Source organism: Delphinus delphis, chromosome 6 (assembly GCF_949987515.2).
Source record: "Delphinus delphis chromosome 6, mDelDel1.2, whole genome shotgun sequence".
Lineage (NCBI taxonomy): Eukaryota > Metazoa > Chordata > Mammalia > Artiodactyla > Delphinidae > Delphinus > Delphinus delphis.
In genome coordinates, this window is record NC_082688.1 from 82,266,636 (window position 1) to 82,294,352 (window position 27,717).

The following is a 27,717-nucleotide window of genomic DNA, read 5'->3' on the forward strand; positions in this document are numbered from 1 at the left end:
CTCCACACAATCGTTACTACAGCTTGAGGTATCACATTTTAGGCAGAACATTGCTCAGAGGAAGAAGAGGGATCTTCTCCCATGGCCCCTTCTTAAAAGTGAAGAAACCTTTTCCCATAAGCCTCCCTGCAGACTTGCCCTCCAGTGTCACTGGCCAGAACTAGATTATATATCTATTATTAGAACAATCACAGGCAGAGAATAGGATTATCATGAATAATACACCATTCATATTAACTCGGGTCTATCTCCAGAACTGGGGACAAGATCACCTTCCCCTTAGTCACATAGGGGAGAGACAGATACAGGACCACTACTTCTGGCGGGGCAAGTTGTGCAGTACAGGACTCCAGGGGGCCCCACTCACATTCCCACTCATTGTCATTTGTAAAGCTATTATGACAAGTTTCCAGCAGATGGCAGTGAAGTGCTTGGAGAAAGGCCGGCTTTTTCTGATTCACACCAAGTCACAGTGAGGTGATAAGGTAGGTAACAAAAATCAAGATTACGTTAGAAGGGAGGTGGGGATGAAGGTGGGAGACGAGTGCTTGCTTGGTAGGTAATGAGAGTCCTGCAACATAAAGTAAATAGTCAAATTCATTGTAAACCTTTTAAAAATATGTGTGGTAAATTCTATTTTAATGAAATAATTCATTCCAGATTTAAGAGAAGTTTAAAAAATCTTTATTCAATAAATTCTAATATAGTTACTCCGAAGGAAAAAAAGAAAACTGGACAGATATCCTAATTGAAAATCATTATGTTTATCAATAAGAAGTTTTTAAAAATCTGTCAAGATTGATTTCTACAAGAGCAGCAGCATTCATACAGCAAAGACCCTACTTTCCCTCTCTCTTATATCAAATGATTAAGGTATATAGAAAATTATGACACCTTGAAAAAAGATACCAATAGAATGGATGAAATATTATTACCAAAGATCAATAACATTATAAGGCATGATTAATTTTAAGAAATCTGGGTAGGGAGGGTGGGAGGGAGGGAGACACAAGAGGGAAGAGATATGGGAACATATGTATATGTATAACTGATTCACTTTGTTATAAAGCAGAAACTAACACACCACTGTAAAGCAATTATACTCCAATAAAGATGTAAAAAAAAAAAAGAAATCTGAGATTTAAAGAAAGCATTAAATTTCCTTTACTATTTCTGTCATGTATCCACAGAAAAGAAAAATATAGTTAGAACTAAACAAGCAAACAAAGGGAAAAGTTGGCAATACAGAGTGATATGTCAGGAAAAATATTTTAAGAGAGCCTGGGTAATCAATTTTCTTGTTGCTGTAACCTCTACCACCTTCTCTAATAACAAAGCAAAATTATACAAATAATTATGCGATATAAAAATGCAAGTTTTTAGGGCTTCCCTGGCGGCACAGTAGTTGAGAGTCCGCCTGCCGATGCAGGGGACACGGGTTCGTGCCCCGGTCTGGGAAGATCTCACATGCCGCGGAGCGGCTGGGCCCGTGAGCCATGGCCGCTGAGCCTGCGCGTCCGGAGCCTGTGCCCCGCAACGGGAGAGGTCACAACAGTGAGAGGTCCACATACCACAAAGAAAAAAAAAAAAAAAATGCAAGTTTTTTTTTAGGATCAGTTTACACTGTGGGTCAATAATATATGCAACGTGTGCGATGAAATGGAATTCCTTTCATATCTTCCCTGTGATCACGGGCATAGTCCCATAAGAAATAATCCAGAAGAATGGAATTGATCTCTCCACTAGTTTTTTCATCCTCTTTTTCAGTAAGCTCCAGAAGACAATCCCGGATCAGCTCAACACACCAAAGTGAACACCCTCTGATTTCCACCTCTTGCCTATTCCCATACGAAAGCACTTCTCCTGAAAGGGAAAAAAGACAGAGCAAGAAGCACTAATAGTCAATGAAATGAAATCTACTCAAAACTTTACTATAGGACAAAACACAGTATTTAAATAGTACTGATTTTAAAATTGTAAATCTCAGATTTATTTTTGGTAATTTAAACCATTTCTAAACTCAGGCATTAATTCAAAATTGCAAGTTAAGTTCCACAAGGACAAGGATCATGTCTGGCTTAGTTGTCTCAATATTCCTAGGACCTAACCTAGCACCTTGCATATACTAGCTCCCCAATAAATAAAAAGTATGGGGTAACCATACTTTTTTTTTTTTTTGGCTATGCTGGGTCTTTGTTGCTGTGTGCAGGCTTTCTCCAGCGGCGAGCAGGGGCTACTTTTTGTTGCGGTGCGTGGGCTTCTCGTTGCGGTGGCTTCTCTTTGTTGCGGAGCACAGGCTCTAGGCACGCGGGCTGCAGTAGTTGTAGCTCGTGGGCTCTAGAGTGCAGGCTCAGTAGTTGTGGCACACATGCTTAGTTGCTCCGCAGCATGTGGGATCTTCCCGGACCAGGGCTTGAACTCATGTCCCCTGCATTGGCAGGTGGATTCTTAACCACTGCACCACCAGGGAAGTCCCTAACCATACATTTTAAAATATGACAGCAAGATTATTAAATTACTTTTAGAGAAGATTTAAATTTTGGGATAATGTCAGGAAAAATAAAAACATTATTGCAAAATCTGGAGGACTCCTAGGGGGCCAAATAAACAGTACCTCCCTTCCCCACTTAACACTGTCTTGGGGACATGCCAGGTACATCAAGGAAAACTTAGGAAATCAAAGTTCTTAGCTTGAGCAAGGAAAACCATCATCATTCTTCGGATTTAGGATCCTTGAGAGCTTGTTTGGAGGTTCTAGCAGGGGAGCGAAGCTACTCGTATACCCTTGACCAAAGAACGGTCCTCCTCTATCAGGGAAGGTCGTCCTCTTCCACCGAGCGCGCAGCTTCAGGAGGGACGCACATGGAGCGGTGAGGGAGGAAGGGGACACCTGCCTAGCCAGCCAGATCAGCCGAATCAACCCTGGCCATCAATGGGGTGACAGATGTCGTAGCCAGACTGCCCTCACATCCTGGATTCAGGATCCTTTAGTCAGCTCTGCCTGAATATGGAGCCGCGAGCTCCTATAGGACCTGCAGTATATTCAGCGCCCATCTCCAGGGTATATCTGATCCTGCAGGGTGGGTGCTGGCAGTGCTTTGCCAGGGAGACTAGAGTTGGGCTCATCAACTCAACTGCCTATAAAGATAAACCAGATAGAGTAAGTGGATGCAGCTGCCAGATGCAAACTGTGGTGAGCTAGAGAGCATGTGCTGCCCCGTGTAAAGGTAAACCCAATGTACCTATATTTCTCTACTCTTACAAGAGAAGCCAGAAAGTTGATTTTCATGTGAAATCTCCTATTTGTCAAGTGCTGATAACTAATTAAAAATCACTTAAAACACTGTTCAAGCCAAACAAAACACATCTGCAAGCTAAATTTGGCCTCTGGCCACCAATCTGTACCCTTGCACAGAGCTTCACAGTACCTGAGAGGCCCTGTGATCCACTGAGACCTAGGGAAAATACCCTAGCCCCATTGAGTTCCACTCTGTCACCTAGGATCTTAAATAGTGTCCCCTCCATCCATCTCTCCCTGATCCCTGGGGCAGGTGGAAGAACAGACACTGGCTGTGTCCCTCCATTTCCTTTGCCCCAGGTGCCAGCATACAAATCCATTCTTCAGTTCTCTTGCTAATCAACTCCTTCAAACTTGACTATCAACTTGCCAGATTTGCCAAATCAACCATGACAGTGAATTTGGAGGTAGATACCACACCCAAGTGGAGCCATTAGATAAGACCACTGCCCCAGCTAACAGCTTGACTGCAACCTTGAGCCAGATGCACTCAGTTAAGCAGCACCCAAATTCCTGATCCATAGAAACTGTGAGATAATGTTTGTTACTTTAAGTCATTAAATATGAGCAAAATTTGTTACACAGTAACAAATAACTGTAGAGTTGAACTGTGTTTCCCCCCCCCCCCCCGCCCCCAAAATACATTCGAGTCCTAACTCCTGGTACCTGTGGATGTGGCCTTACTCGTAAAGAGCCTCTACAGATGTAATCAAGTTAAGATGAGGTCATAACTGTGTTAGGATGGGCCTTCAATGCCATGACTGCTGTCCTCATAAAAAAAAGGAGAGGATACGAAGAGACAGAGGAGACACACAGTGAAGAAAGCCATGGTTGGAGTGATGCAGCTACAAAGCTAAGGAATGCCAAGGACTGCTGGCAGCGACCAGAAGCTAGGAAGAGGCAAAGAAAGATTCTTCCCAACACCCTTCAGAGGGATCAAGCATGGCCCTGCAAACACCTTGATTTCAGACTTCTAGCCTCCAGAGACATGAGAGAATATATTTCTGTTGTTTTAAGCCATCAAGTTTGTCATAATTTGTTATGTCAGCCATAAGGAAACAAAGTAACTAATACAGCAACTTATAGTATGGAACAGGACATGGACTTTGAAACAGAAAAAGAATGAAACCATTTGAGAGGACTGACATAGATTAGAGTCAGGGAAGGTAATTTGGCCAACATATTAGGCCTAAAAGTCAGCCTTAGAATCACAATGAAGAATCTAATTTAAGCCAAACTGCATTGTCAGTCTTTATAGCTAGCTAAAAAATATGCCTTTGGCAAAGAGATGGGCTAAAGATAAAATGAACAGAAATCTAGGTAGGTAAATGAACAGAAATCTAAGTAGGTCTTCCAAGGGCTGCCCTACCCAGAAGAGAAGAGAAGAATTATATGTGTAGCATATCCTCAAGTTTGGAAAAAGTATCACTGGATATCAGTTAAGGAAGTTTCTACCTCATCTAATCAAGCCACGTGGTTCTAGATTTCACTTAAGATAATCTTTAGGGACTTCCCTGGTGGTCCAGTGGTTAAGACTCCATGCTCCCAATTCAGGGGGCCCGGGTTCAATCCCCGGTCAGGGAACTAGATTCCGCACGCTGCAACTAAGAGCTCGCATGCTGCAACTAAAAGAGCCCACATGCCGCAACTAAGACCCGGCGCAGCCAAATAAATAAATATTAAAAAAAAATTTTTTTAATCAGTGTCCTAGACTTATGTGTGCTCCTTTATATTTATAGGTTCTATCAATGTTTCTCCTCTAGTTTGCTAGTAAAGTACTTTTTTGGGAAAAAAAAGTCCAACTTTGCTTAAATAAACTAAGAGGCAAGGGAATTTGCTCCCCCTATGACAAACTAGCGAAGGATAGTTTGAAGCTGGATGTAATAAGAGGCAGTAACAGCTGCAGCTGCACATCTGGAAAAGAGCCTCTGGAGGTGAAATGGATGGAAGAAGAAAATTCAGACAACTCTGTACAACTATGCTGGGTGATCCCTTCTCACCAGAGTTTTTCTCACAGTAGCAGAGACAACTGGGTGCTCTAAAAACTCAGGAGAAGGAGACGGACAAAGCATGGAGAGTTAAGAAAAGCTATGTGGAAGAGGTAACATTTGAACTAAGCCTTTGTGGATGTGTAGGATTTGAATTGAAAAAAAGAAAATCTGGGTGAGGGAAACCAAGCAAGAGTGTGTTTAGAGATAGGAATGAACATTCTATATGTTGGCCAAAAAAAAGATCAGCTGAATATGGCTGTATGTAGAAGCCCTGACTGCTCAATGTTGTCCCTTTTAAAGGTATCCAACAATTAATGACCCCAGACATGAGCACTGTGACATAAAATAGCTTGTTATTTTTCAAATGAGGAAATGGGCAAAACAGATTGCCCAAGGCTGCATAAAAACCTGGTAGAAGCAATCATAGGAATAATGGTACTTTTATATCCTGTGCTATTCTTATTTTGGGTGATTGAAATCTATTTCACAAGAGAAAATTATTCAATCATAAAAACTACTTCTTTTAAAAATAAAGAAAAAAGTAGCTGAAAATACTGTACCTAAAAGAGAAATTAACATGAAAATTGTACAGTATAATTATTTTCCTTATACAAAGAAATGTTTAAAAAACAAAAAGCTACTTTTCATACAAACACAATTATCTATACTCACATATTATAATAAGGCTCCCACTCTTGAGAATCAATAATCAAACCCAATAACGGCAAATAAATAAGCCTAGGAAAGTGAGCAACTTGTGCAAGATAAGCCAGTGACAGACCTTGGAGCCTCCTAATGCAAAATCCAGTACATATTACCTATCTCTCTGCCCACCTTTTTTTTTTTTTTTTTTTTGCGGTACGCGGGCCTCTCACTGTTGTGGCCTCTCCCGTTGTGGAGCACAGGCTCTGGACGCACAGGCTCAGCGACCATGGCTCACGGGCCCAGCCGCTCCACGGCATGTGGGATCTTCCCGGACTGGGGCACGAACCCGTGTCCCCTGCATCAGCAGGCGGACTCTCAACCACTGAGCCACCAGGGAAGCCCTCAGCCCACCTTTTATTTCACAGTGTAGTGTGCTCTTCAGCTTAGCATGCTTTAAATACAAACCTGAACTGTCTTAGTGTTGCACACCTTCACATGACATAAATTTAGGTTTCATTTTATTATAAGACTCTGAAATGATGATGTCCAAATAGTGTGATTTCCAACAATATCAATATTCCACACTGTAAACAACAAAAAGCAATTTTCTTTGTAATTTAATTGTCCCTGCATTCTTCTTTACATGTGCTTTTAACAGTAATAGTGTTTTGTTTTGTTTTTTAAGGAAAGAAGACCTTTTGTGAAAGAAACTAGACAAAGACACAACATATAACAAAGAATGGCTTAATTAAGCTGGCAAACCTTTGAGAAGTTTCTCCAGTAGTTCGTCAGAGTATTTCAGGGCTCCCAGGTAAACAAGAACCTGAGGTAATCTATAGTCAGCAAACATGGTGATTCTGGAGATGTCCTTAAAGCAGCCGTCTCCTTTTCCCTCTAATACACTCCACGTATCTGCCACAAGGATTTGGGCCCGTTTGTAAAAAGAAATTCTTTTCCCCTGATGAATGAGGAGAATATAAATGTTACTTGGGTATGTGAAAGCTTTATGTATGCTGTTAAAAAAAAGGCACACATAGAAAACATTTTTCAAGGGTGGAATAATCTTACTCTTTGGTAAGAATTTATAGGCCTTTTACAGAAGAAAAGAAGGGGTCTAATAAATACTAAGTTATCTCTATCACTCCAAATTTACTTCCTATATTTTTCAAAGCACATAAAATACAATTTATGGAATCATGGCACTATTTAGTGTTCTTTTTCAATGACATTACTTCATATACATATTTCCGTGTCACTATAATCCACCTGCTTGCTATTGTTAAGGGCTAGATAGCATTTCTTTAGAAAGTTTCTTAAGTTAAAAAATATATGTTTTTCTGATTGCAACATAAATCACATTAATTGTATAAAATATGGAAGAGTATAAAGAAGAAAATACTCATTCCTAAATTCACCTCTGAAGAGAATTACAACATCCATTTTTTAATGTTTCCTTTCAGATAAAATGATTAACTTATTTCAGAGATAAAGACAAAACTGATCAGCAGCTATAATTTATCAAGTCTACCCTTTTTGGAAATGGTCCAAGTTAATATGTAAGTCCATATAACAAAATTAGTTACCAATTATATTTATACATGGAAGAAACAAATTTAACCAGGCATTATAAGATAATGGGTCATAATTTAACTCAAAAATTCTCTATAGGGACTTCCCTGGTGGTCCAGTGGTTAACACTCCATGCTCCCAATGCAGGGGGCCTGGGTTCAATCCCTGGTCAGGGAACTAGATCCCACATGCCGCAACTAAAGATCCCATGTGCCGCAACTAAGACCCCGGTGCAGCCAAATAAATAAATAAATTTTTTAAAACTCTCTATAAAACTACAAATGCTCATTAGCTTTCACTATGGAAAAACAGATAATTACAGTCTACTCCTAGTCCTAACACCAATGCTAATAACCTCAAATCATCTTTTATAACTGCTAGTCTGCTAAATGTGAATAATCAGTATCACTGGCTCCCAAAATATATTCTGACCACCTTGGAGAATGTTTAAATAAGTAAATGACATAAAGAAGTAAATAAAAAATGAAATTAAATTCTTCAAGGAAAGACTCCATATAAAAATTCTTTAAGATGATAATATAGATTCCTTTATTTACTAAAAAAACCTCCAATGCTACACTGTCCTAATGAGAAATAACCTAATATTCCTTAACCTTAAGGTATACCTCTTACAATCAATCCAGACTTACTTTTACTAAATAAACTAAATTTCATTTCTTTTTTTTTTTTAAACTAAATTTTCTAAGGCCACCACTAAAAAAGCGGGTATCTTGTTTTCTAGGGCAAACACATACACTCATTTTTTGACATCGTGTAAAGACTGTAAATTACACTGAGTGCTGGGGGAACAAATCACCACTAAGAAATATCCCTATATCATTTGCTAATAATCTATATTCTCAAACCTATCAAAATATGACAACCTGGCAGCTGTTCCTCTATATACACTGGACTTATATATGGTAACTAGGTTTCTAATTCAAGTCTACTTTATTAAGCAGCAAGGCATAAAACTTAATTGGCAAAATAAAACTGTTTCAAACAAAATTATTACATCATAATATTTACTATGATAGAAGCTACTGTCTCCTATTTTTAACAAGATTCATAGAGCAAACTGGAAAAATCTAGGAACCAGACTTATATAACAAAATCAGTGCTGGCATCTAACAAAACACAAATTGTCACATCATGAGCACTGTTTCCATGGTAGCCAACTAGTATCACAAGGATTAGATTATAATACCCTAAAATGAAAACAAAAACAAATTCAAGCAAGGAATCTAAAAATAAACTCAAATCACCTATAAAACATTTTCTTAACAAGCTGATATGGTTTTTAGTAATGAAATAATTTTAGTAATAAAATTCTACATCTGTAAAATATTAACTGATATCACTGAAAATACAGTAAATCCCCAAATAACAATTACCCTATATTTCCATAATATTGCTTTGTGAATAAAATATTTTCAAAATAGTACCTTTATAAAGTAATTACCAGTGTAAAACTCTATAACCATGAGTTGATTTTCTGCAACAAACTTATTATGAACAAATTAGAAAGGTCAAAAATTACAAATGCTTAAGAGTAACATAAAATGTTATCAATTAAAATATCAGAAAAGCTCATGCTTTTCATGTATATTTATCAGTACATCAGCGTAAAGGAAGCCAATCTATTAATTAGGACTTTTATATAGCTACTGAATAGTCTAAATCAGAGTCACTTGAAGAGCTTAAAAAAAATAGTACTTTTACCCATAGATCAGAATCTTTGAGGATGGTGCTTTGGAAATGTATCTGAATTCTGAAGCTCCCTAACTGATTCTGGGGCACAGCCAGGTTGGGAAATCACTGATCTAAAACTGTCTCATTTAGACAAATTTTCTAATTTCATTAATTTGTTCATAATATCTAAAAATGAATGATAATCGCAGTAACTAAACATTAAAAACAATTGTAACTATTTTTATGTAACTTGCTGAAGATTAAAAAATACAGCAACCAAAAAAAAAAAAAAAAATACAGCAACCAATACCACGACCATATTACGAAGGAGCAGGGAAAAGGGCATTCCAATATGCTGTGGCTGATCATCTTTCTGGAGAAGAGTTACCATTTTTATGTATCACAAGCCTGAAAATCCTGGCCATGCTCTGACTCAGTAATCCCATTACTAGGAATCCATCCTAAGAAAATATTATGGGTGTGAACTGTTGTCAGTATTGCTTATTATTATATAAAACTGAAAACAATAAGATACAAAATTTAATTTAAAAACTAAAACTGTGTATCACAATTATTCTGGTAAAATAGTTCGGGCAAATAATTATGGTAATGTACATCCATATGGTGGAATACTGTATTTAAAAATAGTAGTATGGAAAAAAAAGTGTGCTGTGAAAGAATTTTTATTGACATAGATGCTCATAATATGTTAAATTTTAAAACAGTTTGTATAGCATAACTCTCCCCCACTCATATGTATACACATTCACACACACAGAGAAAAAGACCAAATTGTGAACAGTGGTTACCTCTTGGCAGAATAAAGACTGCTCCTCTGTACCTTCCAAATTCTGTATTAATTTGTTTTACTTTTGCAATTAGAAAATTTTAAAATATGGATTAAAAGACATTTGATTTTAGCACTTTCTGAATTCAGAAGCAGCGCCCAAACTTAATTAGAATTCCTTTAGACTTGGAATTAATTGAGCAAAGTGCTCTAACTATTTATATATCTTTTAAATGAATATGCAAAAGTAACTGTAAATTAACTAATCAAAGGGTTAAGTGAACACCCACTACATGCTCAGTGTTATGTTAGGAATCATATGGCTTTCAGAAATATAGTGCTTTTGAGTAACAATAATGATAATCTTATGAAAAAATTCATGAAAAAATATAATACTCCTTTAGGAAAGTGTTAAAAGGTTTAGGTTTGATTTTTGTTACATTTTGGGGATATTTCTGTAAGAATGTATTTTAGAAATAAATACTGATGGGAAATGGTTCAGGTACTAATTTTCATTTAAAATGTATCAGCCTTAAAATTAATCTATATCCTGGTACAGTTTTTAACTGAACTTTTCAGCATACATAACAGATCAAAAGAAAGCACTATGCTGTAAATAAAAGAGAAATTCAACAAATGCTTACTAAATCAACACCATAATCTACCAAAAAAATCACTCCTTTCTTTCACAAAGACAAAAATTCAGGACAACTTGAAAGTAAATAAACTACATGGTGTCCTGAATTCATTCCATCCTGAAGTCATGTTAGATTTAATCTCAGCCCTTCTTGTACAACAACCATGTCAGTTCTGGAATACACAGAGTCTTAGCCACATTAATGGCAGTTTGATTTATTTTATACACTGTTTAATATATTTATAAATGGTCGGAATGATGGACCAAGGAACCTGATCCAAATTTCCTGAAAAACAAGGTTGAAATGACATACTTTGAAGACAAAGATAAATCTCAAAGTACCCTCTGCATTAGTAAAATGGTTCCTCAGAAGAGAATAAAGTTCAACAGTGGCCTAGGGCCTCTTTTCTAAGAACTGCCTCTGTCCGGCCCATTCAGTCCTCGCCCAGGAGTTTTAGAACCCAGAGGAAGTTTCTCCCTCTCTCCCTGATGGCTGAAGTGATAAAATGCAAAATTTATGGACCTTTTCTACTTCATGGAGAAAGCTGGTCTGCAGTAAAGGAAAAATGGAGTCAAAAGAAACAAAGAAGAGAGACTGAATCCTGATGGCATTGAGTCCCTGATCCTGGATGTTTATCCCCAGTACCTATCCCCAAATTCTTTTTGCTTAAGTTTTTCCTTGTTTTGTGTCTGTCAGTTGCAATTAAAAGAATCTTAACATACATAATCAGGCATCTCTCACTTTACAGCAGAATTGAAAAGCTAGCTATTTCTTGACTAAGTGACCTAAGATACACTAGTTAACCTTTTCTTTTTTCAGACTTTGGTTCTTGGTCTGCAAACAGGACTGTAATGTTCCTTGTCCCTAGGTCCCACAGAGTTGTTCTGTGGATCAAATGAGAGTGTCTGTGCAAACACCTTGTAAATCATAAAGAATGATTTGAACAATATTACTGGTAATTTTAGTTGTAGAATTGTGATTACAAAAGGGTAGCTTCAAAATTTTAAGTTGACACAAGTATTCATTAACTTAGTCAATAGATTTACATTATATGATCCCCCTCAAGTTGCTTTCAATTCTACGTCACAGTTAAAATAAACAGTGATAACAAATTCTAAAAGAATTATACAAAAGCAAAATCCAGGTGTACACTGGGAGAGTACACAAAATGTTCACCTTTTTTTTTTTATTTTTTTCACCCTTTTAAAAGAACGCCTATTTAAACTTTTTTGTACCATAAAGCAAATAATACTGTTAAAGTACCCTGTGTATGAAAAAGAAAACACACAGTATATATACATTAGAACTCTGCAAGAAATATTTTTTATTAGAGAGAATTTAGTATACATCCTGATTTTCATCCAATGAAGTAAATTTTTTGAAGTACTAAAAGGACCTCACTATCCCTAAGTGACAACATCATGTTGAAGGTCTAGTGGTTAATTCAGGTTTGAAACATTTTTAAAGGACAGAATAAAGAGAATACACTGATTAGAAAACATTAAGAAAAGTAATATCTTTGAAACACTACTTAATAATTTTGTTATTGTTCCTTTGTTCCACATGAAAAAAAATTCCAAAATTTAAATTTTTATTCTCAAAAGGAATTCTGGAAGTAAAAGAGTTAACTATGAGAAGATAATTAAAGAACTCTAAAATGGCCAACAGGGGCTTCCCTAGTGGCACAGCGATTAAGAATCCGCCTGACAATGTAGGGGACACGGGTTTGAGCCCTGGTCCGGGAAGATCCCACATGCCACGGAGCAACTAAGCCCGTGAGCCACAGCTACTGAGCCCGTGTGCCACAACTACTGAAGCCCGCGCGCCTAGAGCCCGTGCTCCGCAACAAGAGAAGCCACTGCATTGAGAAGCCCGCGCACTGCAACGAAGACCCAATGCTGCCAAAAAATAAATAAGTATATTTTAAAAAATAAAAAAAATTAAATGGCCAACAGAAGCAACTCACCTCAAACTGAGTCACATCTCTATAAGAAGGAAAGCTTTCAACTACCAGGTGCAATAACTTCTGAGCACTTTTATCACTTTTTCGGACACAATTAAGAAAAGAGCCTTCAAATTTCTCAAGCAGAATTTTCCCGGTTTCATTGAGAATCCGATGCCTCTCTTCTATCAAAGGCATGGGGACGTCTGTATCAGAACGGAGTATATGCCGAACCTCATCCAGGGTAACTGTGGCATAGTACGAAGCACTAGTTATTGGTATCCCTTGGGGAGAAAAGAAAAGGCATTGGAATAACGTCATACATTTATATTCATTAGGCCCTTGCTATTGCAACACAATTAAAATGAAACTGCGTAATTGTTACAGGAATGCAGTAAAAGTGGATGAGTAATTAAAAATCTGAAGCAGATCCCTCATTCTCTATTTGCTTGGCTGTATTTATTCATTCACTTCTAACAATTGTAATATTACATCAGATGTATTTTGACTGTGTAAAATGTGTTATAATTTCTGCCCTTTGTTCCTCAGATGCCATCAAAGTGGCATTCTTTAGAAAACTGACTTTGACTTAGCTGTGACAATGATAAATATTAGAATCATTTCCCACTGAATAAAGATTTCATGCCAGCCTCTTCTCATACTTTTAAGCAGAGGTACCGGCAGTGAAGAACTTCAATTTCGCCTTATCAACACATTATTCCATCTCCCAACCCGCTCTGTGGGACCCTCCCACTAAACTGAAACCTCAAAGTTGCTGGGTCTGACCGGGAGAAGGGGCACCAACCTTCGTCCAGGGCTCTGTTGACCGCGGCGCACAGGGACCAGTACCCACTGTACGTTTTCCCCCCGTACCCCACCAGACATCTGTGCTCGTCACTCTCCGACCAGAAGGAGAAGTTGAGCGTGTCTGTCACGAACACCCAGTTAACGGCGGCCTCGTCCGCCGCCTTGGGGTTCAGCTCATGAAGGGCCTTCCAGGCCCCAACGCGCAGCTCGGGCCCCGCGGCCTTGGCCAGCAGAAGCTCGGCCACCCTCCGCACGCCTCCGCCGTCAATGAACACATCTCGACTGTTCTCCGCAATGAATTCTGCGGACTCCCTGGGAGTCAGAAGCCCGTCCATCCACCCCTCCCCTGTGGAAAGGGAACCGACGCTTTCGCCCGCAGGCCGGCCAAACTCTCTTCCCTCTCTAGCTGGGGCAAGGGCCAGGGTCCCCTACGACTCCTCCTCCCTTTCCACCGCGGGATCGCTGCCCTAAAAGACACCCGCCCTCTCAGAGAGGCTAGCAAAACCGACTGGGCCCGGCCCCGACAGCCGAAGCCGTACCAGACTGGGGAACTGTGCATACCGCTGCGCTGCGCAGCGCGCCAGCCCGAGGCCGCAGGCACTTCCGGGAGGGCGGCCCCGCCCACTCGCGCCGGGGCGCACTCCCGGGACCCGCTTCCGCTTCTGAAGGTCTGGAAACCGCCTCGAAGCGTCCGGCGCGCCCTTGCTGGGAGTTGCCCACTCCGAGACGTGGGGCTTGGCTGTTTTGCCCGTGCTCCCCCCTCCCTCGGGCAGGTGGGCCTGCGTCCGCCGCCGTGGCCCGAGTCGCGATGATTCCGACCGGTGTACTGCGTTGCCCTCACTCGGCTCCCGCCCCTCCCCTCTCCACGGAGGGCGAAGTCTAGGCAAGATATCCGTGGCGACGCCCTGCATCCGGGTTCCTGGAACGCGAGGAGCTTTCTGGCCGCGGGTTTCGGTATGGGGGGCCGAGCCACCCCTAGACTACGACACGGGTTGGCGGTCCCGCCACCCCCACCCACATGTCCCAGGCAGGCCACTTCTTCATTTTGCTGAATCCTGGCCCATTTGGAGGTTTAGGATTAGTTGGAATGTTTGGAGAAATGGATGAGGAAACAAGTGTATTAAATCGTTAAATTAATATTATGTGCCTGGATTTGTGCTTAGATACCGAATCCCATTTAGTCTACGACCGTGTCAAAAGCAGCAATCGTAATCCCTATTTGTGCAAGAGAAGCTGAGTGATTCAGTGCTTACTTCCTGGTCATGTCAGTGGTCTGGGCTGAGATTCCATCTCCAAGTCAAAGGCACTTTCCACGAAACAAGCTCACCAGTGCCAACCATCCTGGTCAAGTAAGGGACTATGTCAGTGGCTCTAGTCAACTGAAGAGACATTATTATAAAATATAAGTATCACCTTACAGCCCCAAACTTAAAAAAGCAAAACAAAACAAACGCACACAAACCTTCTAGTAGTATAAGGAGAGAGGTTTAGGAGTCAGTTTAGCGATGATCCAAGTTTGCCTCGTGATGAAATTTTGGTATAGAGGCATGTATTTTTTTCTCCTTCAGAGACTTAAATCTCCATGGATCATATAAAACGTTCACATCTTTGAAAATCACCCATTAAAAATAATCATCAGTAGTCATCCCTAGTTATTGAATTGGGGGAGTATTTGGAACTTTAAGTCTGACAACTGTGCCTTTAGAGAAGCAGAACACCTTCATCCCTGCAGTTTCTTCATTTGGATAAGAAAAAGGAACTTTAAGAGCTTCACTACGATTTGCTCTTCCAGAAAAAGTCACTAGTACAGTAATACGGTTGTTGAATAAATGTCAACCTATTGACTACCCCAGCAGTTGTAAGTCTTGGGAGTCAAAGAAGTTGATTAGTAGGGAGTTCCCTGGCGGTCCAGTGGTTAGGACTTGGTGCTTTCACTGCCACGGCCCCAGATTCAATCCCTGGTCCGGAACTAACATACTGCAAGCCATGTGGCCAAAGGAAAAAAAAAGTTGATTGATTAACAAGAAAATTTAGCAATCTATGAAAGAATCCAAGAGGTTAAATAATTTAGGCCATTTTCTTATACTGAGGCTTGTTGACAAAAAAAAAAAGTCAAAATTCTACTATGTTCAGGCTATTGAGTGAGACATAAGAGTAGTATAAACAAAAGTAAAACATGCTTCCTTCTCTCAAGGAACTTGTTAAGATAAAGCATAAACTTTTCGTGTATAAGAGGAGTTGTTTTTTTTTAAAGTATGTTTGCAAGATGCTAGGAATAGAAAAAGTGAGTTCTTTACCTACTCAACATCCTTTCCCTCTTTCTTCCTTCCCAGCAGAATTTTTTTTTAACATCTTTATTGGAGTATAATTGCTTTACAATGGTGTGTTAGTTTCTACTTTATAACGAAGTGAATCAGCTATACATATACATATGTCCCCATATCTCCTCCCTCTTGCGTCTCCCTCCCACCCTCCCTATCCTACCCCTCTAGGTGGTCACAAAGCACAGAGCTGATCTCCCTGTCCAGCAGAATTCTGACGTTGTTCAGGAATCTCTCTCTTACCCATAGTTTGTGTAGCACAGCATGCTCAGCTCCAGAGGTGGTCTGGACTGGTCTAAGGGTAATATTACACTCTTGCCAGGGATTGGATTAGGATCATGCATGTTCCCCAGTTCACCTCAATGAGTTGCAAGGATAGGTTTGCAGGATGCTTCCAGAAAAGCTATTCCAGGAGAACTTCCAGAATTGATTCATGCTCCTTCTGGACATGGTTGTTCTTGGATATGAGGCTTGAAATTGCTAGTCTTTTTTTTTTTTTTTTTTTTTTCCGGTACGCAGACCTCTCACTGCTGTGGCCTCTCCTGTTGTGGAGCACAGGCTCCGGACGCGCAGGCTCAGCGGCCACGGCTCACGGGCCCAGCCGCTCCACGGCATGTGGGATCTTCCCGGACCGGGGCACGAACCCATGTCCCCTGCATTGGCAGGCAGACTCTCAACCACTGTGCCACCAGCGAAGCTCACGTCAACTCTTAAGTTTGTCTTACTTTTGGATTCCAGTTATCTGAGTTAATAAACTTCCTTATAGTTAAAGCAGTTTTGAGTTGGGTTTTCTATTATTTGCTATGAAAGCTTCCTATCTTAGGTAGCAAATACAGACATGCTATCTGACATCTTATGATCTAGTGGGGAAGGCAGACAATCAAATGTCTGGGTAGAATTATGCTTCAAGCAACAGAAAACCAGATTCTAGTGACTAAACAAAAAGGGGATTGTTATTCTCATATAATAAGAAGTCCAGAGGTAGGCACTCCAGGGCTGGTGCAACTCTTTGAGAATGCCAGCAAGGAGCCAGGCTCCTTGCTTCCTGTCTCACTATCACTAGTATGTGGCTTTATGGTTGTAAGATGGCTCTACCGTTACAAGGCATTGTGTCCACAAAAAGAAGGAGGAAAGTAAAGGGGGCAAAGGGCCAAGGAAACATGCCAACTGAGTATGTTTCTTTTGAAAACCTTTGCCAGAAGCTCTACCACATAGGCATAGGCTTTTGAAGAGATCAAGGGAGGGAGGCATGGTCAATGATGTTGTGTCCCTATCATTTTCCACCCCCCAAACAGTAATCAAGTTAGATTTTTCCAGTTATCAAGAGAGCCATCATTCTGAAGAGCTAAATTAAATGTCAAGCATTGGCAACAATCATTGCTACATCTGCTATTTTCTGTCATGATCTGCTATGGCAGATACTTAAAAAAGTGGGTTAAAATGTATTCTTGGGCAAAAGTTGGCTAGAGCAATGGACGGACAATAGACATTGCTAGAGAGCAGTAGTTTCTGATATATGCAGAAGGAGGAAATTAAAGAAGTAAAATGGATTTTGTGAAGGTAGGATATCTGTTATTTTCATTTCTCCTGACTCTCCCGAAGTGACCAACATACTAAAGCCCCAAGAAGGCTTAACAGAAAAGAGATATGGTTCACTACTATGTAGTTTTTCTGTTCATTTTCTCCTTGATTTATCCATGTATAGCATTTAAAATTGATCACTTCCTTAAATTCACTCTTGGCTTCTAGGGCATTATATTATATTATCCTAGTTTTCTTAGTACCATTGAAGGCTCCTTCTCTTCCTCCTCTCTTCTTATTGTATGTAGAACGTCCCATCTACAGGCTTTGCTTAGGGACAGAATGGACTCTTTTTAGTGAAAACTCTGACTCTTAAATACTTCAACTTCTATTTAAAAATATGCAGCTATAATGGAATAAATATATCATTTCCATTATATATCATTAACATTCTCACTACAGTTCAAAACCAATTAGAATTTTTTTGAACCATAGTTTGCTTTTAACTAGTGAAATATTAATATTAACATTTCCTACTTTGGAGGAAGAACTAAGTATTATTAAAAAAACAGTACAGAGCTTCCAGATTGGTGAGATTCAGGGAGAGTAACATGCTGGGAGAGCATGGAAGCTCCATGCCCCTTCCCACATACCTTGCCCTATGTGTCTCTTTCATCTGGCTGTTCCTGAGTTTTATCCTCTTACAGTAAACTGATAATCTATTTATTTTCCTTGCTGTCTAAAAAACACAACAAAGTTCTGGAACAAGCCAGACAGTCCTTGAGAGGTTTGCTGAGTTCCAGGAATGTTCCTTTAGCAGATTACAAACAAGACTTAAATGTCATTGAAGAAATGATTTCAATGATATTAGAGATCATCAGTTCCTGCCTGCCAAATTCTCTTCACCACCATCCAAACTTGGTGTATGCACTGCTTTGAACATGAGATCTCTGAACAATTTTGAACTCACCCTTCATTTCAGGATGTAACACAACGTATTGATCTGGTAATCACCTTCTTTAGCTCAAGGATGCTACAAGCTGGAGCTGAGCTGTCAGTGGAATGGGTTCTGGAAATCATCAAGCAAGGGGTTGTTGCACTGCCCAAAGACAAGCTAAAGAAATTTCCATAACTGATATTTAAATATGTGGAAGCAGGGCAGGGGAAGGGGGAATTGGATGAAGGCAGTCAAAAGATACAAACTTCCAGTTATAAGAGAAATAAGTACTAGGGATGTAATGATAACTATAATTAACACTGCTGGATGTTATATATGCAAGTTGTTAAGAGAGTAAATCCTAATAGTTCTCATCACAAGAGAAATAAATTTTTTTCCTATTTCTTTAATCTTGGACCTATATGAGATTATGGATGTTCACTGAACTTATTATGATAATCACTTCATAATAAAATTGATGTATGTAAATCAAATCATTATGCTGGGGACTTCCCTGGTGGTGCAGTGGTTAAGAATCCACCTGTCAATGCAGGGGACATGGGTTCCATCCCTGGTCCAGGAAGATCCCACATGCTGTGGAGCAACTAAGCCTGTGTGCCACAACTACTGAGCCTACGTGCCACAACTACTGAAGCCCGTGCACCTAGAGCCCATGCTCCACAACAAGAGAAGCCACCACAATGAGAAGTCCGTGCACTGCAACGAAGAGCCCCTGCTTGCCACAACTAGAGAAAACCTGTGCACAGCAATGAAGACCAAAAAACAAACAAAAAAAAGTAGCCAAAAAAAAAAATCATTATGCTGTACATCTTAAACTTATACAGTGCTGTATGTCAATTATATCTCAATAAAACTGGAAGAAAATAACACACGAACCAAAAAAAACGCAAATGTGGGAGAGGTTCTGGGGAACAGAAGTAGACAGATTGCCTGGTGTACCTTCTAGTAAAGAGGATCACATGATCATGTTTGCAATGCACACTTTGATTTGCAGAATTGGTGCCAGTTGGCAGCAGATCACTTAGTGAAAAAAAAAGGTGTGGGTGGAGTGGGGATTCACAGTAACATATGCAAAAAACCTACTTTTAAAAAGTGCAAAAATAAACAGATACAAAGGAATATTTATCATGACAGAATCTGAGGCAGGGATTAAGTGCTGATGTTTTATCTATGAGGTGCAATCTGAGGGCATTGACAGTGAGGGAGAGGAAAAGAGGAAGTTCGGTTGGCAAGTAACACAGGGGGACATAGTATGTGTGCTGACTACTGCTTCACGGTGAGCCTGGAAGAGACACAGCTAATCACTGTGTAGAAGCATTGGCACAGCCTGCACTACCTGGACAAACTACATGAAGAAACTGTGCCTCAGAGCAGTCTGTGGAGGGAGAAAAGAAAGGAAATCCTCCTCTCTCTCTCTGTCTCTCTCTTTTTCTAGCTGTTTTAGGATTTTAATGTTCTTCACCTATTCAACATAAAATATTGACAATATATAAACAATAAGGGAAAAGACTCTTCAGCAAAGACCTTCCAGAACTCAGTTTCCCTCTGGTCAAACACTATAAAAGAACATTCAAGTGAACAAAGGATAAGGGAATTTAACAGAGAATTTTAGTTCAACGGCATAACCAAAAAAGAGCCAATCAACCAACCTTCTCTTCTACTCTTTGAAAGGAAAGCAAAAGTGAACCTGAGAACTTCTAAATCTTTTTTGTAAAGCAGCTTTAAAAGGGAGGGAGGGTGGAAGTGGGGAGCGCAACTGTGGCTAATGTAATGCTATAATGCAGGAAGTGAAGGATTCTAACACATTCTAAAATTCTCTATGTGTATTACTGAGAACCACATTATTGGAAATATAAGCGCATAGTGATATAAACTATTTGGTACTAAAAACAGACCTTGCTATATAAACATGTAGTATGTCACTTCTATCGCTTTATGAGAATAACAGTATAAAGAAAGATCTCCAGTTTGCCCTTTAGTCTGGAACTTCTGAACACTCAGCACACGGTCAGTGCAGACCTGAATTAACAGCTGCGGAAGCCAGGAGACCCCACTGCTGTCACTTTGTTAAAGATCAAGAATCGAGTTTGTAGAGAACACCATCCACCCTCCTCACTGTGTGTTTGTGTGCCTCTAGAAACAACTTCAGTTTGCGTAATTAAGTCCACAATCAAGTGTGAATACTGAGATCTAGCTAGAAAAAGTAGCAGCAAAGGCAACATAAGCTAGTTTTTGTTAGAAAAGCAAGAGGAAGATTTTTTAAATGTTTCCTGTTCAAGTCAGAATTAAGATGTCTAAGTCCCACCAGCTGTGGATGTTTTGCTATTGTTCCTTGAAAAAAAGAAGAGTCTATAATAAATATGTCCATTCGAGAAAAATGCCGTGTTTGTTAAGTTTTTCGTAGCCATTCCCAAGTTACTTTAAATTTTGTCCGATGTTCAAGGACAGAGTACGTATTGGTTAGGATGTGTTCATAGATGTATCTCCAAATAATTTTTCATGAAGGCTGCCAGCTTCTGAACATCTTCTCTCCTGTTGGCATTATACAGAGAAGCCATGATGCCTGCCACAGACCCATGCCCTTTCAAGGAGATTATATTGAATTCAAAAGCTTTATTGAGAAATCTTTTAGTCTAAAGCATCATCTCCTTTGGCATTGCCAATGCAGAATGGAATATTCATCTTGCTTCAGAATGGAATATTTGCCTTGCTTCTATTCTGGGCGTCACTGGATATACATAGGATCCTTGAGAATTATCAATAACATCATAAATCATTTGAGATTTGACAGAGCTAAGCTTCATTGTTGCTTCACCACTGTTAGTCTTTTTTTTTTGCAGAACTTCCCCGACCAGGGATTAAACCCTCGCCCCCTGCAGTGGAAGCATGGAGTTTTAACCACTGGACCACCAGGGAAGTCCTTCACCACTGTTATTCTTAATATACTCCAAGACCAAGCCAATGCCATAGAAGCCGAAACAGGGAGCTGTGTTGAATAGAGTTGTTTCTGGCTTGCACTTTGTATTCCAGGATGGAGGGGCACTTTCTGAGGGTGAATCCTAGCAGGATATCTTGAAAGATCACCACTGTGACCCCTGAAGAGCCAGCATTCTGCTGGGCACCATCAAAAATCACACCAAACTTGTAAACACCAAACTGGTTTATATGGGAAATTTGAGGACGTGTCAAAAACCAGCAGTGCTCCCCTGACATCAGAGATAAAGTAAAATTCTACTCTGGACCTGGTCTCATTTGTGCAGTAATACATAGAGGAAGTGACCTGATTGAAGTTCCAGGGGCTTGGATCCAGAATTTTCCTATAACTTCTAAGTTTAGAATAGATGACACTCATAGTTCCCAAACTTCTAGGCTTCTGGGGGTTTTCACGTCAATCAGGTTTAAGGGGACAGCACTGAACTGGCCCAACCAACCCTCCTCTTTGCACAAAAATCATTATCTGGAACGGTTAACAATTTCCACATGAGATTCTTCTTTTTTTTTTTTTTTCACATGAGATTCTATGTGCCGTTAATAATCTCAGCTAAAGCTGATGGCCTGTGGCTCATTTCAAGAACACTAATGCCAACTCCTTTGTGGTCTAGTAGTTCTTTTTGTATGTCTAACAACACAGAGCTAGGCAGCTTGGTGGCCTGAGCTAAAACTGACTGCCTACCTCCAAGTGTTTGCAGTGCATCCCGAGCAGCATGGCTGGAGCTGGCTGGAGAGGATCCATCACAGGACAGTGTACATCTCTCTCCTGTCTCTTATTTCCCCATAGTCAGAGAGTCTTCCCCACTGGGAGTTAACTCCTCCGTCATCCCAGATTGCATCACCCAGCCCCTTTGGTGGCTGTTAGAGAAGTCAGATTCCTTGCCTGTGACGTGTGGCATTTTATCGCAGTCTGAAAGTGGAAGAAAAAGCCAGAAACTCGGGGCACATTGCTAGTTGCTCTGGATGTTCAGTGGCAGCCTTGAGATAGGGCCTGGCACTTTCCTATAAAATGACTGATTTATGCCCCAGATGGCATAGCTGTGAAGGCCCAACTGACACTGGTTGCAGCAGTGGCAGCTGAGGTGGAGCAGGAAGCTCTCACCCATACTTTGTGGCTCTCCTCCCTGAAATTAGCCATGCTGCCTGTACAAGAAAAACCTCTTCTTGCAACAACATGGATGGACTTGGAGGGTACTATGCTTAGTGAAATAAGCTGGACAGCGAAAGACAAATACTGTATGATATCACTCATGTGGAATCTAAAAAATACAACAAACTAGTGAATATAACAAAACAGAAGCAGACTTACCAGATATAGAGAACAAACTAGTGGTTACCAGTGGGAAGAGGGAAGCGGGGAGGGGCAAGACTGGGGTAGGGGATTAAGAGGTACAAAGTACTATGTGTAAGATAAATAAGCTACAAGGATATATAGTACACACAGGGAATGTAGCAAATATTTTATAATAACTATAAATGAAGTATAACCTTTAAAAATTGTGACTATGTTGTACACCTGCAACTTATATAATATTGTACATCAACTACACCTCAATATAAATAAATAAATAGAAAAGCCTCTTCATTTGATGGGCTGCATGTAATAGCAACTAGCTAGCTAATTAAGGAAAACAAATTTTTAAAAAAGTTATGAAAAAGCTCTCAGGATGGAAGGGAAGGCTGGGGAATGAAATGTGTAAACAGAAATCAGGCAGTTCTAGAGTACTGAGAGCAGAAACTACCCAAAGTTCTCTTCTACTGGTGCTGCTGAAAAATCTATGATAATTGTAACTTGCTTCCGTTATTTTGTTCAAGGTTCAAAGTCCCAGGACAAAGTGTCTGGTTGGGCAAGGCTGGGTCAAATGCCCACTCTTTTGGGTGATAAGGAGTCTCTAATGACCAAGATTTCTATCTCATCAAGTCTACATACAACCAGGAGAGAAAAATTCTAAAAGGAAAACTGGGTTCTATTAGAAAGGAAAAACTAATGCTGTGTTGTTTAACAAAATTCACCCCTATGGCTGTTCGGCACCCAAACAATTTTATTCCCATATATATACTTTCAAAAATACTCCTGCCTAACAGAATGCAGCTATGCCTCATAAAGTAAAAGGATTCGCACTCCTTCCTCAGAAGGAGATAATTCAATGTATCATTATTTACTGCATCAAACTCTGTCAAGGGTGTCTAGGTGAAATCAATTTCTGCTCTAGCTCCAGCTCAGCTGTCTTAGATCAAGTGCCTAGAAGCAGAGCCCAGCCCAGGGATTCTTGTGCAAATGATTTGCTGGGGAAATGCTCTCAGGTGAAAGGGAGTGAGGGAAGCAGGATAGGACAGGGAATCAGTCAAGCCATGATTTGATCTCAGCTGGAGATTAGTGTCAGCCTGATCCCACAGAATTCTGGAGTCTGGACCGTACACAGAATTGGTGCCACTTTGAAACACAGGTATGAATAAATGATCTAGATAAAAAAGGCCACGTGATTTACCAAATGAAGGCCCCAACCCAACTGGGGCCACCTCCACCTGGAACATATAGTTTGGTAGTATTAGCCTTACCTCTCCTGATTTTATTTATTTTTTATTTTTGGCTGCGTTGGCTCTTCGTTGCTGAGCGCGGGTTTTTCCTCTAATTGTGGCGAGCGGGGGCTACTCTTCATTGTGGTGGCTTCTCTTGTTGCGGAGCATGGGCTCTAGGCACACGGGCTTCAGTAGTTGTGGCTCGCAGGCTCAGTAGTTGTGGCTCAGGGGCTCTAGCGCACATGCTCAGTAGTTGTGGCATGCTGGCTTAGTTGCTTGGTGGCATGTGGAATCTTCTCTGACCAGGGCTTGAACCCATGTCTCCCAGGCGGATTCTTGACCACTGCACCATCAGGGAAGCCCCTCTCCTGCTTTTAAAATGGGGTCTTCTAGAGGTCCCAAATTCCCTTATACCCTCCTTCTCATTAAGTTTCCATTTTCCACTGAGGTTAGAACAAACACATAAACTTGCCAAGTAAAAGTAAGTTGATCTCTTCCAGTTTAAAATGATCTAATTCAAGTTAGATAACTTCAGTTAACTTAAAGGTCAGACCTATTATTAGGGCTATTTGTTTTCACTAAAAGCTCTTTCATTTCCACCTTTCCAAGACTTTCCAAGGTCTGGGTGCAAAGGGTTTAGGTGTTCTGATAATGGAAGGAAAGGGCCTTTATCAGTAAACTCTGACCTCTGAGGCGTAGTCTGTCTGGTGTCTGAATTTTGGCACCTACTCTCCCTATAGTTACCACTGAATGACCAATGCTAGTGTAACTGGTGGTCTGGTTTCTCAGCACTCAGGCCAGTGGTCTTCCTTGACTAACTTGATCTCACTTTGGCTTTCACTGGTATTGACAACCCTTTTAAATTCTGCTGTGTCTCCATCCAGTCCCTGGGTGGGCTGTCTACCTTATAGCTCCTGTCATGCAGTAACCACCTCCTTCATCACAGTGGCCCCATGGCAAGCCCCTTAGCACTTAACTAATATTCCTCTTATGCCATATAGGAATCAAAGGGAATTCTGAGGAGAACGAGAGCCTCAGGTTCTCTCTGTGCCCAAACGTGATATGTCTCAATTCTGCTGTGCTTTACTAGCTTATGTGGTCATAGGGACACTTTGTAGTGTTCCAAATAGGTGTCTTGAGCCTTGCTTCTGTTTTTGGCTTCTTATTCAACCTCCCTGGAATTTCTGCTCACTTGCCCTGCCCCAGGCTGAACCCTAGGGCGATCTCTGAGGGACTTAGCTGGCACTTTCTACACTGTTTCTGCCAAATCTGTCTCATTACTGTCAAAATCACTTCTCCCACTTTTGGTCTAATATGCAGATATCATATGCTTTCCCTTGCTACTCTATAGACTTCCTTCATACTAGGTGAACAAGGTGACCCTTCCTTTCCAGTGAAGCCTGTCCTTAATGGTAGAAAGACTTTAGGGAAAAAAGGGGAAAAGGGAGTAAGATGTCCAAAAGGGGAAAATGGGGAATTCCCTGGCAGTCCAATGGTTAGGACCCTGTGTAGGTTTGATCCCTGGTTGGTCCGGGAGCTAAGATCCCGCAAGCCGTGTGCTGTGGCCAAAAAAAAAAAAAGGAGGGGGGAAGTGGGGAGAATGAGATTTTGAGAAGTGTGAGGTTTTGGTGACCAAATGTTTATTTCCTTCACAATTACAGGTTTGGGGGTTATAGGTCTGAGTTCAGGGGAGGAGGGAGAAATTGGGGGAGATCTGTAGAGAGGGAGGATAGGAAAGTCTTATGGGTTCTGGACAAAGAGTGAGGTGGATAAAGCTTTAAAGTCATAGGATAGCTGGTATATCATTTTACCCCAACACTCGCTAGTGCCTGTTGCTCAGTTAGCAAACAGGGAAGCCCAACCCCACAAAACACTTGCATTTTCCATTTTTCCATGTGTATTTGCACATCCAACCACCTTGATTCAGCAGATGAGCTCCCCATTTTTCATATAGACAAATGGTAACTGCTTGGGCTTTAATTTTTCAGGTATTCCCCTTCTTTTTCCTCAGGTCAGATGTCTTCCCTGACTGGAAGTGTTGAGGCCTGGCCTGGGTAAATGATGTTGATCTGTGTATATATGCCCCATGTCTTTATTTTTTCATCTGCTAAGAGGAGCAGAAGGCAGAATTTTAGTCAACACACTGGGATATTCCTAGTGCAGTTTTGTTTCAAGCAATATGCTTGTAATGACTATACATACACGTACACACATGTATGCTGGTTTCTGCTTTCTTAAACACATCTCACAGTACTGTTTCTTTTTCATTACCAGCTTGTTGTAATTATTGCTCTCTCCAAATACTTTTTGCTAACCACTGCCTCTTCAGGGCCTACCACTGTACACCTAGGAACAAAATATGTATTTGATGAATTAATGAAAAAATATGGAAACTTGTGGTTCTCTTAACTACATGTTGCTATATTACAGGTCTTCAAAACTATTTTAACTCGAGGAATTTGTTAAATATGCAGATTCCTGGCACCTCTTATAGAGATTGTGGTTCAGTACAGCTGAAGGATGGTCCAGAAATTCTCATTTTTAACCAGCACTGTTGATTTTGAAGGTGGTCCTAAGAACAGCCTGAGAAACACTGCAATATTGCTTCCCAAGGGTTCAATGCCACCATCAAGAAGTTGGGTTGGGACTTCCCTGGCTGTCCAATGGTTAAGACTCCACGCTTCCAGTGCAGGGTACACAGGTTTGATTCCTTCTTGGGGAACTGTGATCCTGCAGGCCACAAGGCGCGGCAGGAAAAAAAAAAAGCTGGATCAGTTTCACTTCAAACTTGCCAACAATGGGCAAACCTTGGTAAGTGGGAGATGTAAAACGTAGCATTCAAGGTTACTTTTTCAATAAACGTTTTGATGACACTGAACACCTATTGACAGAAAAGTTTCCACTGGTGTAAAAAGAATTTAAAATACAGGTCTCTTTATCTAGCAGCAGTCTTAAGCAAACCACAACCTATCATGTTTGTGGAACAGTAATTCCATTTTGAGCACCAACAACATAAGGCATTTCAAAACAAAACCACTAGTATGGTTAAGAGAAAAATTGCTGTCCGCTTTCCTTAAAGATTCAGTCTCTATGTGTTGCAATGGTATCAGTGATTAGATTTAGGAGTAACTGACAGATCATTCAATAAAATTCATGTACTTTATTATCAGTTTCATTATGCAAACTATTAACATTTGAATAGGAGGGAAAAGATTTGAATTCCTTTCCTTGATCCTGAAAAAACTTTGGTGCAATCTGGTTTCCAACATTGTTTGCCTATCACTTGATTTTCAAAAAGTTAGGCTAAAAACATTTTTGAAACTACATTTAAACGTTTAAAACTTCAATAAATTTGCCTAATATTTATTTCTTACAAAATAGGCTCAAAATTCCGTTTGTTCAGTGAATTTTAAGCTTACTTCAGAGAATTTTCTCAAATTGCCAGCCCATGTTCAGACACCATTTACCAGGTAACAGTGGAAATGAAACAGGCCCCTCCCTCCAAAGTTGTGTCCCCTATTTACCAACGTCACAGATTTTTTTTAGTAGGTTGTGTTCAAGGTCTGATTTTTAAAAGGCAAAAATAAAAACTTTCAGCCAAGTCTATTTACATAATTTTTAAAGATTTTTTTTTCATGTGGAACATTTTAAAGTCTTTATTATTAAACTTGTTACAATGCTTTTGCTTTCTGGTTCTTTGGCTGCAGGGCACGTGGGATCCCAGCTCCCCAACCCACACCTCCTGCATTGGAAGGGGGAGTCTTAACCACTGGACCCCCAGGGAAGTCCCTACACAACTAATTTTTGAATGACAAACGAAAACTTTGAAAGCCAGTGCTCTCTCCAGGGATACTTTCCTCCAATATAAGTAACAATTTGACTAAAATGTCATTACCGAATAGTTTTTCTCTAGGGGAGGGGCACATTTCAGCATAAGTACACTATACTGACCCTATGCAACCCAAACTTACCCATACTTAAACACAAGAGGGAAACTAACACCCAAGTGGCAATTCAGACTAATTTCACCTTTGGGG

The 27,717-nt window shown here is 40.3% G+C and overlaps 1 protein-coding gene and 1 pseudogene across 5 annotated transcripts; both read right to left on the reverse strand.

The window, feature by feature from the left end:
* Positions 1-448: 448 nt before the first annotated feature.
* Positions 449-14,036, reverse strand: QNG1 (Q-nucleotide N-glycosylase 1). Of its 5 annotated transcripts, XM_060014956.1 has the most exons (5): positions 13,368-13,704; positions 12,587-12,846; positions 6,697-6,892; positions 6,400-6,518; positions 1,738-1,863 (listed from the first exon to the last, which is right to left on the reverse strand). In XM_060014956.1, the coding sequence occupies exons 1-4, from the start codon at positions 13,702-13,704 to the stop codon at positions 6,448-6,450; spliced, it is 864 nt and encodes a 287-aa protein (XP_059870939.1). In that variant the 3' UTR covers positions 1,738-1,863; positions 6,400-6,447. The 5 variants fall into 5 exon arrangements, with proteins under 5 accessions (XP_059870938.1, XP_059870940.1, XP_059870941.1 ...); XM_060014955.1 differs by lacking the exons at positions 1,738-1,863; positions 6,400-6,518 and adding an exon at positions 449-571; XM_060014957.1 differs by lacking the exons at positions 6,400-6,518; positions 13,368-13,704 and adding an exon at positions 13,931-14,036 and having other exon boundaries at positions 669-1,863.
* A 6,604-nt stretch (positions 14,037-20,640) lies between these two features.
* On the reverse strand, positions 20,641-27,655 carry LOC132427691 (phosphoserine aminotransferase-like; annotated as a pseudogene).
* Between the last annotated feature and the right edge of the window lie 62 nt (positions 27,656-27,717).

Coding starts and splice junctions, on each gene's coding strand:
- QNG1 (XM_060014954.1), bottom strand. CDS start 13,704: ATGGACGGGCTTCTGACTCCCAGGGAGTCCGCAGAATTCATTGCGGAG. Junction 12,847..13,367: donor CAACAGAGCCCTGGACGAAG/GTTGGTGCCCCT, acceptor TTTCTCCCCAAG/GGATACCAATAACTAGTGCT. Junction 6,893..12,586: donor GAGATGTGACTCAGTTTGAG/GTGAGTTGCTTC, acceptor CTCATTCATCAG/GGGAAAAGAATTTCTTTTTA.